Here is a 15642-nt window from a genome sequence, read left to right as displayed (position 1 = left end):
CATGGCTTGTCTTTATATTTTCTTGCTTTCTCTTTTCTTTATTTTCTCATTAAACCAAGATAAAGAATTTCTAAATATCTAGATAAAAATGGTAAAAAAATCATTAAACTCTCATTTAGATTCTTATCTGCATGCTTCTAAATTGCTGTCTAGAAATGATAAATGTACTTAGAACGGGAGATAAAAATTAAAATAATAATAATAATAATAATAATAATAATTAATAATAACACAACAAATATGATGAATTCATGAACACGAGGGACTTACATAGTTTAATGTCATCACATTTTTTGAGATTCCAATTGTCTCTATTATTGATTTTGTATCACATGCTTTCACAAGATAAAAACCACCAATCACCTATTAGAAAATTTAAAATTGTATGATCACATTGAAGAAATGGGAAATTAATGGATAGAGAAACAATACACCTACAGTGGCTAATAATGTGGATCAAAATGCAGATTTCTCAACAATATACAATTATATTAACTTTGATGGGAGGGAACATTGCGTAGACATCGTCATAATCATTGATCATAACACGACCTATGGTTGAGGAGATAATGTAGATTTCTTATGTATAGAGACGACGCATTATGCTTTGAAACATCACAAATTGTCATTCATCTACTCAATTCCAAGACTCAGTTCACCAACTTGCGTCCTTATTTTAATTACTTGACGATGCACTATGCTTTGAAACATTACAAACTTGTTTCTTGGGATGCGTAATAATGCTAAGTTTTCTCCGATTGCTAACTTGTTAACTCATCAACGCAGTGTATTAAAATTTTCAACACAATCACTTTAAAATGTCAACACAACATTTTAAATATTAAAGTCTAACACAATGTATTAAAATATTGTGTTGACATTATTAAAACATTGCATTGATGAGTTAGCAAAGTTTCTGTTGGAGGCGTCACAATTCTCTTCATTCAATCATCATCACTTTGTAACCCTTATCTTCACCAAGAACGCGACACAAATTTTTCGTGTTCTTAACGGGTCGACCTGATGAGGACACGAACCCAATAAGCTTTGACCCAAACCCATTAATTTCATGCGAATTGATGGCAGGTTATCGTGTCATGCCAAAAATTGTCAGCCCTATGTTGTGAGTTCTACATTTTGTAAGAGTACTCTGCTGAAACTTGTAAGCAACTATTGTTCTTTCTTTCACCTTCTTGAGGCTTTTCTTTGCTGGAGAAATCCTAGTATTTTAACTAGGCTCTGATACCAAATGTTGGATTGTTGGCACTAGGATTTCACTTTGTTTTGATTGAGATAATGGTTGTATAGTTTCTGTTCTAGGAGCTATTATGAAGATGAGTTTTTGCAAGGAGAAAAACTTATTCTTGAATTGATTTGAAAATGATTAAACTTACAAAAAACTCTTCATCTCTACTATTTAAATCTCTACTATTTAAAGATGATATACTAGACAACTCTTCTAAAAAATGAAAACGCATGCTACAAAATCAATGACTAGTATCATGCGAACCTACTAATGACACTCTAAACAAAAAATCATAATTAAACTTCTGTTGCACATTAACTACAATTTTTAATGCTTTTTGGTACCAAATTTTATGTTTGGTTTCCTTATCTTAATTTTCTACATATTCGTTGCAAATATTAAATATAATACATGATTAAATGATCAATAGTACTGATATAAGTACAAACATAGTATTGAAGGAAAAAAAATTGGGGTACAATTGTTAGCCTTGGGTCCGCAACTGTGATCTTGCTGCCAGCCATGTTAGACTCTGTGATATACAGATACTTAGATTGCTGATCTAAAAAGCAAATTATAAAAATAATGAAGATTCATCTATTGTCTTCATTCAATCATCATCACTTCTAACTTCTAACCCATATCTTTGTAAGAAAATATAATGCGGAAAAATACTAATACCTAAAATAAAAGACGAAAGAAATTTAAAGATCACGTTGTATTATTCTTGGATCTATTTCATACAACGTATCACGTGTTCTTTATATAGGCAAAATATAATTCTAATCCTAATCCTAATATAATTTCTAATCCTACTACAATTATATGGATATATATATCGGGGTGCAGTAAAATGACAACACCTCTTAAAGTAACACCATACCATTATTCCTAGCCAATCATTTATACACGTGGACGAATAATCAGCTGCCATGCGACAATCATAAAAAATGCTCAAGGGTAAATTTTCTCGGCCAGCAATATCCAATACGCTATAGATTGTTGTCTAGCGTTTATAATATTGTTGTATAGCGTTTATAATATTGCTGGATACGTGGTGTCACAGTGTCACTTTAAGAGGTATTGTCATTTTAACACAAACGTCAACCATGGAGCATGAACCTGGACGGATGTACCTAGACACCTTTCACGTAGTTGTTCATTCCAGAAATGTATATGGACGACTCAATCAATGTGCATGCATTCTACGAAGCTTTCTCCGTATGCTCATTTGCCACATTATTTTATCTAAGTGTCCAATCATCTACTCGGAGCGTAGATCGATTATTTAATTTTGAATAATTAAATAATCTGTCACTTATACGACCCGGTCAATTGCGTTGACCGGACTACGATTCCAACAATAATTAGAGAACAAATCTCAGCCATTAGATCAAAACGATCTAATTCACTATATGAGCGTTTTAGTTTACAATATGAATTTGAAAACAAGGAGTGAACTAAAACACCATTATAGTGAAGTATTTACTCTGTAAAGAATTTAGTTCACTGTAATGGCGCTTTGGTTCTATCCTTCTTATAGTGAACTAAATCGCTTTTATAGTGAACTAAATTTGTGTTTTCTAGTTTCAAAAAATAATTTTACATTCAACACGTAAAACAATACCGAACAAAATAAGTCTATGAAAAGAAATGATTCATTTAGAATATATCTATACTTGCCAGTGGCGGAGCCAGAAATTTTACTGTGGGGGGCCCATACGAGCATTAAAATTTGTTGATTGTTTTCAGTGCTAATGACACGAAAACAACTCGGACATAAGCAATATAAAAAGCCAAGCGTGAAAAATGGATGATGAATTTTTTTAGAGTATAATACCAATTTTACTAATTAAATATGATTTTATATATTTATTAGATCAAAGAGTTATTATTCCAAATTTTTTATAATAAAGGAAATAATATTAAAATTGATTTTATTAATAGTAAAAATATTTATAGTCAAAAGAATTATTTTCTACTCTTAAATTTTGAAAACCATCTCTTACTATTACAATTTAAAATGATTTATACAAAATTACAGATGAAAAAAAATTAACAAAAGTTTTTAATGTAAGAAAATGAGTATAAATGAATATGAGAAAGTAAACAAAAATACTAATTTGAGAAGAAAGAAAAGCAAATGAACTACAAGCATAAATCTTACTAAATGATGATTCAAAGTTGGAAGGAGCATATATTAATTAAATATGAAAACTGGTGCTGGAGAGGGTTGAACCCAGCACCGCGGAAGCAAGTGACCGAAAGTTAGACCAACTGCACTAGAATGTTTATATGTTATAACCAGCATACAAATATATATATATAGTAATTCTAAAAATGGGTGAGGGGCCCAAGGGCCCCCCTGGCCCCACCGTGGCTCCGCCCCTGATACTTGCCGACCAAATCTTATCTTAACTTCATCTCTATCCACAGAGTATATCTAACTAGAGTCAACTTATATGAATCTAAGAATGTAATGTTGAGTACAATAATGTTGGTGCGTGTGATCTCGTATAAGAAGTTCACCTAAAAGGATGAAACAAAGGATATGTTGGTTTATGAATAAAAATAAGTAGGTACAAGCAGTACCATTTTATCGATTTGGTTGGAAACTGGAATCAAAAGTATGGAACCAAAGGGGTGCAGTACTACTATAAATTGTTTTTCCTACAAAATCAAGCTAAAATATTTTATGAAGCAAAAGTATTTACGAGTCAAAATTCCTTAGAAGGGATATTTGGTACATGAAATTAGATGGAGTTGGAATTAGAATTTTATGCAATTTAATTAAAAATAATTAAATTATAATTTAATTTTAAATTTTATGTCTACTAAAATGAAAGAATTGATATAAAATTAAAGAATTCGTGCACAAACACACAACACACAATGCGCGCGCGCGCACATACAGTGTGTGTAGTGCATGTAATTTGTGTGTAGGGATTAGCATTTGTTTTTAGCTAAAATGAAAATTAACCACTTATAATAAGACAATCAAAAAGGGAAATCAATCAGTTGTGATAAAACGAGAAATGTATTTAAGTGATTAAAAATTACTACTACCTCCATCTGTGAAATAATGATCCATTTTGCTATTTCGTGGTGTCCGCAATTTATAGTCTCATTTACCTTTTTCCGTTATAAGCAAATGGACTCCACCATTCACCTAACACATTTCATTCACATTCTATTATATAATCAATACTCCCTCTGTGGATGTGTTTATTATTTGCATTATTATTTGCTTTATTCTATGCATGTGTTTTTACTTGTGCTTTTTAGTATTTTATTTTATAATATTTTTATTTCATTTTTTATGAAAATGTCTAACCGGGGGACTCCTAATGCCGGATGGATGAAAATGGTCAACCGGGACTCCTAATGCCGGACAGAGGTAATATATAAAAGGGGGGTCCACATTCCACTAACTCATTTCCCCATTTTTCTTCACAAAGTCAAACAATTTCTTAAAACCCGTGCCGAGTCAAAATGAGACTATAAATAACGGACGGAGTCACAAAGTCAAAAAATTTCTTAATGTAGTAAATGAGATTATTGAGGCATGTAGGGATGTCAATCTAACTCGAAATCCGTTGATCGGTCCGAATAGCCCGAAAAAATTAGTGGGTTGGAGCTGTAATTTCGCAACCCATATACAAAAAGGGCTAAATAATATTATTATATAATATTATATGATTCATAATTTAAATAATTATACTATAATTATTTATTAATTACTACTCCCTCTGTCCCGGCTAAGATGACACGTTTCTTATTCGGCACAAGATTTTATGAGTTGTTGGTTAATGTGTATAATTAGAGAGATAAAGAGTGGGTGTAAGTAATAAATACAGAGAGAAAGAGAGTTGAATATTTTAATAGGAGTGAGAAAGAGTGGTTGTATATATTAATTGGAGAGAGAAGGTTACCAAAAATAGAAACATGTCATCTTATTTGGGACAAACTAAAAAGGAAATTGTGTCATCTTAGCTGAGACGGAGGGAGTACCAGTTAGTACTCCCTCCGTTTTTTTAAAAATAGCAACTATTTCCATTTTTAGAAAATGGACCCCACAATCCACTCTACTTTCACTACTTTTTCTCTTCCCCTCTCTTACTTAACTCATTTTTTTTCATCTCTTTTAATTTACCAATTGTGCATTAAAATCGGTGTCTTTCAAATGTTTCTATTTTTTTTAATACGGAGGGAGTATTATAACAATAATATTATTAATAATTAAATATAATTATAACTATAATTATAATTAAGTACTATATTTGAATGATATTAAAAAAAATTAATTATCAATTTATAACATCAAAATAATAATATTAATATTGATTAATAATAATAGTATAAAGAGTGAGGAGAATGAAAGAAGATATTATAATATCACTTTTGGTAGTAGGTTTGCGTATGCTCAAAATACCCTCTATGACACATATGGGATAAAATATTTGTTTAGAGGGTATTTTGGGTTAAAATCGCATAGGTAAAAGAAATGTGATTTATAGATACAAAAAATAATATAAAATAAAGATCGGGTATCATTTATGTGTGAAAGATCAAGTACCATTTATGTAGTTCACTCTAGTTTTAAATAATATATGACAGGAACGAGTTAATGAATGCGAGGTCTTTTTACAATTCATAGTAATAATGAAGTCCCTTCGGGGACATCCGATAAAATTGGAACGATACAGAGAAGATTAGCATGTCCCCTAAGCAAGTATAACATGCATAAATCGAGAAATGGTCCAATTTTTTTTTATAGTAATAATGAACCGTGACTCCTATTCACATATGAGAGAGTAATAAGTTTTAGGGGTTTTATTGCACTTTTCGTATTTATGTAAGGTATGATTTTTAATTTTCATGAAAAATTGATTATAACCAATGCCAAAATAATGACACGAACAAAAGTTTTAATTTCGATTGATTGCTTTGATTTTTATTTATCCCATCTCCAATTTTTATTGAAAACCATGAAAATTTTAAGATTTTATGTGATTCTAAAACTAAGAAGAAAAAAATATTTAAAATTTAGAATTATTTTATAAAGAAAATATTTTGATTACGAAATATTGTTTTTGAAAGATTTTTTGGCCCAAATAGTCTGATGGGTTAGACCGAAACCTGATAGATAAGAATTAGCGTTGAAAATTTACAACCTGAAAAATTCATAACCCAAATATCCCGTATCTAAATAGTTCACAAGCTTGTCTATGAAGAGTCGATCTAATTGTATTAGTGTCTATAATTGATTTCTTATGTGTAATACTAGTCGATAGGGCCTCATTGATAAGTTCTACAAGATCTCTTGCATTGAAACCCATGGTTATGGACAACTCGAACAAGTTAATCCGATTGACATTCCTATAATTAAAATTAAAAAAACTCATAGTACTTACAAATAGTTTATCGGACTAAAATCAATTATTGTACTCCCTCCGTCTAAAGAGTATGCATTATTTCCTTTTTCGATCCATTCTCCACTAACAATATTTAAAAAAGGTTTCTCTATCTTATCTCTCTTTTACTTTACCAATAATGCATTAAAATTCATGTCGAACCCAAAGTTCATACTCTTTCGAGATGGAGGGAGTATTAATTATCGATGTAACTAAATAAAAATGAAAAAAGATAAACTACAAATAATAACTAAAAATGATTCCATTAAACATATTATGAAAATCAATTCATAAAACATTAGTATAAGTACATGTAATTTAGATCCTAAATATTTTTGATGGAAATCAGTCTTCCCCCTTCATAAATCAGAAGAGCGTCCTTAACGTTACTGCCCAAACCGCACTTGGTTCGTGGCCCGCAGCCTGGGATGTTGGAAGGGAGGGAGTTGCGGCTCAGGCCGTGCCAGGTTGCGTCCCGGTCTGCCGTTGGGTGCTCTCGGGACGCGCTCGGTTGCAGTCTTGCCTAGGGTTGGACCGTTGGAGCGATTTAATTTCTAGGTTTGTAATTTTTATTTTCTAGGATTTTTTATTTTTTATTTTCAACTAAACAATGAATTTTTCATGTTTTAACTATTCAAAGTTTTTTAATTTTATGAGTCAAATAGCTTGTAGTTGTGAATAGTGTAACTTTAATAGTTGGGGCCTGCTGAGTTATAGGAGTTGTGATCTGACACAGAAAATTAAGGGAATGATGACGATAGGACTTGGGGCCTGGAGTCGGGCCAGGGTTAAGGATGCCCTAAAACCCTCTCCTTCCTTCATAATCCGCTTCTCTTTATTTTTTTTCACACACGACACTAAAACCCATAACGAAGAGAACATTACTTTCCTCGGCCATTATGGCTGGAAGAAGAAGAAAAAAGATGAAGTTGTGAGTTTATCTAAACTTTTTTCACACTCCTACTTATCTGAATTACGTTTCATGTGAATGTTTTGGGATGAATTGGTGATTGACACATGCACGATTTGTTTACTATATTTGAATTTTCTTGAGTATTTTCAATTCAAGAATGAGATTGGTTAATTTGTTAATCCACCATTTTTTTTTGTCTCTGATCCATCGTACTGTTTTCATCTTTATATTATCAGATATTTATGGTATTATGTGTTCAATCCAAAACCCTGTTTCTGAATTAATGTATCTTAGTGGGGTGAAAACGTGATTGAAATATTGTTAGTGGATAATTAGACCTGGGGGACCAAAAGGAAAAAAAACAAAATTAATTTTCGTGGATGGATGGATTAGTTTTTTCTCACCCAGTTTGAGCCTCGTTGAACATGTAACGGAAATTATGTTGATGGTCATAGGTCTTTGTTGATATATCCAAAAGAAGTTTAGGTTTTTGTCAAAAGATGATGAATCCTTAGCTCTTGATGATCAGGTTTGACTGACGAAAGAACCATTGTCCTATAAATGTGTGAATCTCGGCCTATCCTAATGGTGAATCAGGGTATTAACTCTCGAATTTGCTGCTGCGATAATTTATATGCGACTGTAAATCCTTGACCATTCAATCGCCATACTGAAACGCATCCTTTTAGATTACTTCAGAGCATCACAAACTTCTTTAACTCGCAGAATTCTAAGACTTATGTGAACTTTACGCCAATCTTCTAATATGTCAATGGTATCTAGCTTAGTAGTGAATTAGCAATGCTTAAATGGTTTGTTTACCTTACGAAATTTTGTGGGTGTAGGCGACACAACAGACAAGTTTCAAAAAGACAGAGAGGTGCGCAACTCCCAACGGAACTTTTGGAAGTTATTTTTTCTAAGTTAAGCTCGAGGGACAATATTCGTGCTTCTGCTGTTTGTAAAGAATGGCTAGCTATTGCTGTTTCTGTCAGAATAGCCAATAAGCCTCCGTGGCTTATGTTCTTCCCAAAATACGGACACTTGTACGAGTTCTATGACCCTTCTAGGCGCAAAACATATTGGCTTGCGTTGCCAGAGCTATATGGTTGTAGGATTTGCTGTTCCAAGGATGGTTGGTTGCTGCTATACAAACCTAGAACGCACTCTATATTTTTCTGTTGCCCTTACACACGGAAATATATCAATTTGCCTAACCTACAATTAATGAACGAGATACTTACTTTCTCTGCTGCTCCAACATCTCCTAGCTGTATCCTTTTCACAGTTAAGCATGTCAGCCCCACTGTTGTCACGGTTAGCACGTGTCGTCCCGGGAAAACTCAATGGACCACTGTGAACTACCAAAACAGTGTACCATTTGTTAGCAGCATTTCGAATAAGCTAGTTTACTGCCAGGGTCTTTTCTACTGTTTGAGTCTCACTGACTGGCTTGGGGTTTATGACCCTAAAAAAAGCACTTGGGCCGTTGATTCTGTGCCACCTCCAGAGAATTTCATTGTCGAGGATTGGTGGGAAGGCAAATTTGTGGCAGAGCATAATGGAGATATATTTGTCATATACACTTGCACTGCAATAAACCCTGTGATTTATAAGCTGGACCAGAAAAATAAAGTATGGGTTGAGATGCAAACTTTGGGACGCATGGCACTATTTGCTAACTTTTTATCTTCCCATGCTAGGACAGATCTTCTTGGAACAATGACAAACAGTGTCTACTTTTCAAAGGTTCGATTTTATGGAAAACGGTGTGTTTCATATTCACTCACCAATGAGAGGTACTATCCACGGAAGCAACGTTATGATTGGGGGGAACAAGATACTTTTGAGAGTGTTTGGATTGAACCACCTGAAGACCTCTCAACATTTCTTTAATGGTAGCAGTTATAGTATTCAAAGTAAGTTCACTTCTTTGCTATTTAAAATTTGACCATGTCTTAATATCATTTATTTTCATTTTATTCCATAACGTAGTTACTATGAAGACTATAGCTAGACTTTGAAATATTAATGTAATACTACATGATTGTGACATTAGAGAATTACTCCATATTTTCTTCACTAAAAGCTTGTTACAACTTACAACTCAGATGAACTATTATCAATGCGTTATATATATGTCATGTGCTTGGGTAGTTGTTTTATTCTACTGTTATGCTTTAGGTTTTCATGTGCTCAAGACAAGAACAGAAGTAGGAGTGTCTCTGACGAATTTGGTACAGATTAATCTTGCTAACTGGTATTCTGACATGATGGAACAAGTATTTTCATCAATATGAATGGAAGTTTGTAGAGAGAAGCTACTTTCTGTATTTTATATGCTGTTATTCAAATTCTAATTGATAGTACAATTATATCAAAATTAGCTTATAACCAAGTTTAAGAACAGAGTATTAGAAAAGTGTATGTGTAGTTATCGAAATTTAAAAACGGACAAGGTTCATTCCTTCACTGGCAAATTCATATTAATGAGATTTTTGGATTTCATAGCTTGATTTTGTAGGAACAACAATTTATAGGAGTAGTAGATGATTCCAGTTTCCAACCAACTCGATAAAATGGTACTGGTTGTACCTACTTATTTTTATTCATAAACCAACATATCCTTTGTTTCATCCGTTTAGGTGAACTTCTTATACGAGATCACACACACCAACATTATTGTACTCAACATTACATTCTTAGATTCATATAGTATTATTAATGAAAAATAATTGTGAATATTATTAACCGTATGAAATAATGTTGCATAGCTTGATACATAGTGAAAGTATATCCAATATTATAGCCGAGAAATCGTACGTCAACAACGTCGTCTATTCGTCTATTTATAAAAAGCGCCTGCATCACCAATGACATGAGAAACACTAAATAATGGCCATTTTATTTAATAATATCCTTAAAAAAATTTATTGAATCCTAACAAAAGCAATCAGCTTTATTAACAAAATTTAATTAAGAGATTGCGACATTCGTACCAAAAATTATTTTCTTAATATGTAGCCAGTAGCCAGCTTCATACTAATTTACATCATAATCAATACTTACAATCGGCCTACGAGGCCATGGTTCGCTTACAGTAAGTTCTACTGAAATTGGATGAGACGAGCTGCAGCAAGATGAGGACGAAGGTTAATGCTTTGGATGATCGAATCAAAGAGGTCGTATGGGAATTCGAAGATTTACTCGAATCCCATCTCTACGATCAGATTCTTCCACAGCTCGAAAGTGAAACAAGTCACTTGTCTTTCTCCGTGGATCTGCAGAGTCTGGGGCAGAGTGTTGATTGCTTTGTCGAGAGGGTGGCGGTGATGGAGGCAGATTATGACGTTGAACTGCTGAACATGCCTGAGGAAGAAGGCGAACCTGTTTCGTCAAGAATTGATTGTCATCGAATCAACTCTGAGATGGTTGGATCATCTCCATCTCAAACATTTAAACAAGTGAGGGATCATCTTCTTGAATTCCAAGATGAGTATGTGAATTGGTTATTGGTTACTGGTTTGGAAAGACAACTCTTGTTAAGAAAGTATTTGATGATACATTGATTAGAGCGCATTTTGAGCTATGAGCATGGGTCAAAGTGGGCAGAAAATGTGAATTCCATGAAATGATGCGATGCATTCTAGCTCAAGTGGATCCCAACACTCACTACCAAATGTCTGACAACAGGAAATTAGTTGGAGTCTTGGAAGAGCGGTGGAAGGATAAAAAATGTCTGATTGTGTTGGACGATGTATTGGGGATGGGACACACGACTAATGGATGACTTGCGAAAAGAGAATGTCCAAATCTTGCTTACAAGCAGGATAAGAATGGTAGAATCTGCGGTTCAAGAAGTAATCTTGTTAAATCTTGAAGATTGTAAGAAATTACTTGGCCTCCCTTGATGACGAGCAAGGAAGCTGTACGATCTCACAGCGCTGTATGCGTGTCTGCTCCCAATTCTTGCACACACACACACGTGCATTATCTCACTATGTCTGATAGGACATCCGACTCACAAGCTGAAGAACCCCACCGTGAAGACGAGAACGTCATGGATGATGGACTCCGGACCGACGAAGGGGAGCTTCGGCGCAAATCGACCAAGACAAGGGGACGATCTCGAGCAAGGCAGACCCCAGTGAAGAGAACCTGACCCCATAGATCAGTTAAAAGACCCCTACGATTTCCAGATGAGTAAACCAGATTTTAGTTCTCACCCGAAACGGAAACTGAGACAGGAAAAATGGGAGTTCTAGCCTGTTGGGGTTCCATTGGATCTTTGGCACTAGAATTTCTCTTTGTTTTTGATTGAGATAATTTGTAGTTTCTACTTTTGGAGCTGTTACAAAGATATGTTATGCAGGGAGAATATATCAAAATTTTAAATATAGATTGGAAGATGGTTCAACTTACAAATGACTCTTCATCTCTACTATTTAAAGATGGAATACTTGATAACTCTTCTAGGAAATGAAAACGCATGCTAGAGAAATAAAGACAAGTGTCATAATTAACCAACCTACTAATGACACTCCAAACAAAAAGCGTAATTAAACTTTTGTTGTACATTAACTACAATTCTCCCTCTTAATGTGCTGCTCCATGACACCAAGAAGCTCTCTGAACTTCACCTTCTTCAATGGCTTCTCGGATGAATTGATCTTTGATGTTGATGTGTCGAGTGCGGCTATGAAAAACAGGTTCTTCCTCATAGCAATTGCTGTTTTGTTAACAGCTCGGTAGCTTCTTCCTGCTTCATTCCAACATCGCCAAGAATCTTTCTCTAAGCAAATACACTTGTGATGTCGCCATAGCAGTTGCAACATATTCGGCTTCAGCGATTGATTGTGCCACACTCGCCTGTTTCTTTGAAGTCCAAGAAAACACACTTGAACCAAGAGAAATGAGTAACCCGTAGTACTCTTCATATCATCCAAACATCCGCCCCAATCGCTATCACAATAGCCTTGCAAATTAACTTGGGCACCTTTGACATACTTGATCCCAAAATTTGGTGCGCCTTAGATGTATCTAAGAGCTCTCTTTGCTGCACCAAGGTGGATTTGACCCAGACTATTGATGAATCTTGACAACATAATAAAAGCAAATATAATATCGGGTCTTGTCGCACAAAGATACAACAAACTTCCAACCATACTTCGATAGATAGAAGCATCAATCTTCTTTTCACCATCTTCTTTCTTCATTTTCTCATTCACCACCAATGGAATCAAAGTTGGGTTGCAATCACCCATACCAAACTTTTTCAGAATATTATTTGCATATTTCCTTTGGCAAATAAACACCCTATCATTTTCTTGGTATATTCCATGCCCAAGAAATGATGTAGCAGCCCCATATCACTCATTTCATATCTCTTCATCATCTCAATTTCAGCATCGGTGTGTACAAGCTCTAGAGGTTCCTTTTCTCTCCAAGCAACTCGTTTTGGAAACGGTAGTCGGTGACGTTTTCCAAGTGTGCATCCTTCACAGGACATGTTGTTGTGTTTCTTTAATCTTTGGCAGACCATGGTTTGTGTAGTAGCTTGAGACTATTGAGGTTCAAGTGGCCAATTGAGCTTTATTGCCACATTTTCAGCATACTTGAATGTGAGAGAAAAGCTGTGACTCTTCTCCATTTGAATTTTCGTCACGATTTTCTTCACTCCCTCTTTATCTAGTATAACACAAGAATTTCCTTCGAAATGGACAATGTATCCATGTTCAATAAGGTGTCCAACACTCAAGCCTCAAATCTGGTACAAGTAGCACATCACTCGTGCGCTTCATCCCTTTCTTCGTGTCGACACTTATCGTTCCTTTTCCTTCGGCTTTCACAAGAGCACCATTTCCCATCTTCACTCGAGAATTTACAGATGTATCAATGCTCACAAAGATGGACTCATCACCTGTCATGTGGTTACTACACTCTCAATGTACCACACATCTTCATCTTTTTGTTTTTTTCTTTGTGAAGCATAAAACATATATTCTTCACTCTGCTTTTCTTCCAAAAATTTTGCATGTTGCTGGTGTTGTGGTTGATTGTTGGCTTAGCAATCCTTTTGAAGATGACCAAACCGACTACATTTGTGGCATTTTGGCTTGTATGAGATACTCTGCTGAAACTTGACAACAACTATTGCTTTTTCTTTCATCTTCTTGAGGCTTTTTTTTTTTTTTTTTTTTTTGAGAATTCTTAGTATTTCAACTAGGCTCTGATGCCAAACTGTTGGATCGTTGGCACTAGAATTTGAATTTCTGTAAATGCTTCAAAAACTATAACAAGCTTCAGGTTCCAAACTGTTGGATCGTTAGGCTCTGCACGTTAACTACAGGTACCAATAAACGCTTCAAAAATTATAACAAGCAAACTAAGTCTACAGGAAAAGCGCTGAAGTGAAGAAACTCTCTAAGCCCTCTGAGGTTGAGGCTGATGGAAAATCACACATGAATGTGTATATGTATCTTCTTTTCTCATTTGCAGGACAGAATCTGTCTTGGAAGGATTCTGTTGAACCTATTTCCTTGCCTTGATAAACTCTCTTCTAATTCAACTCAACTTACTCACATTTCTCTTAGACCATAAATCAGCTCATTTGTGGCCTCAAAAAACTCCAATATTTTTTGCAGTTTCTCAGATATTCTTGAGTTAATGAGAGGCAAGCTAAGAGAAGTACCATGATGTTTTCAACTCCAAAAAGCTAGTTTCTCCTTTTGTTATCAATATGGAGTACAAAACAGGGCTATAAACTGAAGCAATAAATATCTGCAGCCATCTTCCTAGAAATGGATGTATATATACAGATAGATGGACAATATATTTTTACAGAACAAGAAGTATAGGTATTAAAGAAGATTCATTATTGTTCGGGCTATGTCTACATTTTCCCAACCAAATTACAGTTGATCCCATATCTTCATGTGATTGCACATGAATTAGAAATAAATGTAGATTTTACTTTGTATCTCAGACAAGATGGAGTATAAAATAGAGTATCATTCTGTAGATTTATGTTTATGTCAGAGGGCACAAAGCTATATAATTTATATATACTGCACAGACCACTTTTATTAAAAGAAATGCACGTATGATCTCGCCTCGATTATGTTAGAGTCTGTGCTGCATTGATAATGAGACTACTTTAATTGCTACACTACATTCTGATCATATGTTTCTTCTCCAAGAGCACAATCTCAAACCATTTATTTTATGATCTGGCATTGAGATGCATGTTTACAATTTTCTTGATGCCAAATCATATGAAATTCTAATCACGCATCATATAAGGCTATGTCTATGCATTGTTTCCCGCCATTATAACAAACACATTTTTCATGCATGAATCCAGATCCAAAGTGAAGTATATTACAGGTTGGCTAAAAAATAGTGAAGTTTGAATGCATCTCAGACAAAACAAAGGAAAAAAAAATATTATTTGGCAGATCTGTGCATCTGTAGGAGGGTACAGAGCTATATAATATGTACACAACGCGATGAATGAACGATATGCACATGTGATCTCTCTCATTCATTGCAAGGTCAACTGAATTTTAGAGATATTAATGAGACTTTAATTGTTGATCTACAGACAATATAATGGTATATTCTGATCCTTTGTTTCTTTCACAAGAGCAGAACCGGAAATAGGCCTCATGCGTTACACTAAAATATAGTTTATGATTTATATATTTTAAGGCAATCAAAGTCACCACCATCTGTCATTGACAAAATAATCAAACCCACTCACCCTACTATAAATATTACGCAGAGTACATCACAATTTTCTTCATTCAATCATCAATTCAGTTCTAACCCTTATTTTCACCAAGAACAAAAAACTATAAAAGAAAACAATGGCTCTTCATCACAGCCGCTCTCTTAGTTTCCCATCTTCATCCCATCCTGCTGTTTCACAGTTCGAAGACAACTTATCCAGATTGAGGTCATCAGAAGCTACTTGTTCATCGCTCTCATCATTCAATGGAAAAATAAATGGTCTGAGAAACTTGTATGAGAGCATTGACGATTTGCTTCTTTTGTCTCACATTCAACAG

At 34.4% G+C, this 15642-nt stretch overlaps 1 protein-coding gene and 1 non-coding gene across 3 annotated transcripts; both read left to right on the top strand.

The window, feature by feature from the left end:
* Nucleotides 1-5913: 5913 nt before the first annotated feature.
* On the top strand, nt 5914-6016 carry LOC125185728 (U6 spliceosomal RNA). Its single transcript, XR_007170230.1, has one exon. It is a non-coding gene; the product is annotated as a U6 spliceosomal RNA (small nuclear RNA).
* A 1461-nt stretch (nt 6017-7477) lies between these two features.
* Nucleotides 7478-10083, top strand: LOC125185528 (F-box/kelch-repeat protein At1g57790-like). Of its 2 annotated transcripts, XM_048082078.2 has the most exons (3): nt 7478-7591; nt 8419-9492; nt 9758-10083. In XM_048082078.2, exons 1-2 carry the CDS (start codon nt 7560-7562, stop codon nt 9467-9469), a joined length of 1083 nt encoding a protein of 360 aa, XP_047938035.1. In that variant the 5' UTR covers nt 7478-7559; the 3' UTR covers nt 9470-9492; nt 9758-10083. The 2 variants fall into 2 exon arrangements, with proteins under 2 accessions (XP_047938035.1, XP_047938034.1); XM_048082077.2 differs by lacking the exon at nt 9758-10083 and having other exon boundaries at nt 8419-9661.
* The last annotated feature ends 5559 nt before the right edge of the window (nt 10084-15642 follow it).

Source organism: Salvia hispanica, chromosome 1 (assembly GCF_029641045.1).
Source record: "Salvia hispanica isolate PSC_SH4W2 chromosome 1, Shi_PSC_v1, whole genome shotgun sequence".
Lineage (NCBI taxonomy): Eukaryota > Viridiplantae > Streptophyta > Magnoliopsida > Lamiales > Lamiaceae > Salvia > Salvia hispanica.
The sequence above is the reverse complement of the archived record's forward strand: the minus strand, read 5'-3'. Positions and strand labels throughout refer to the sequence as shown.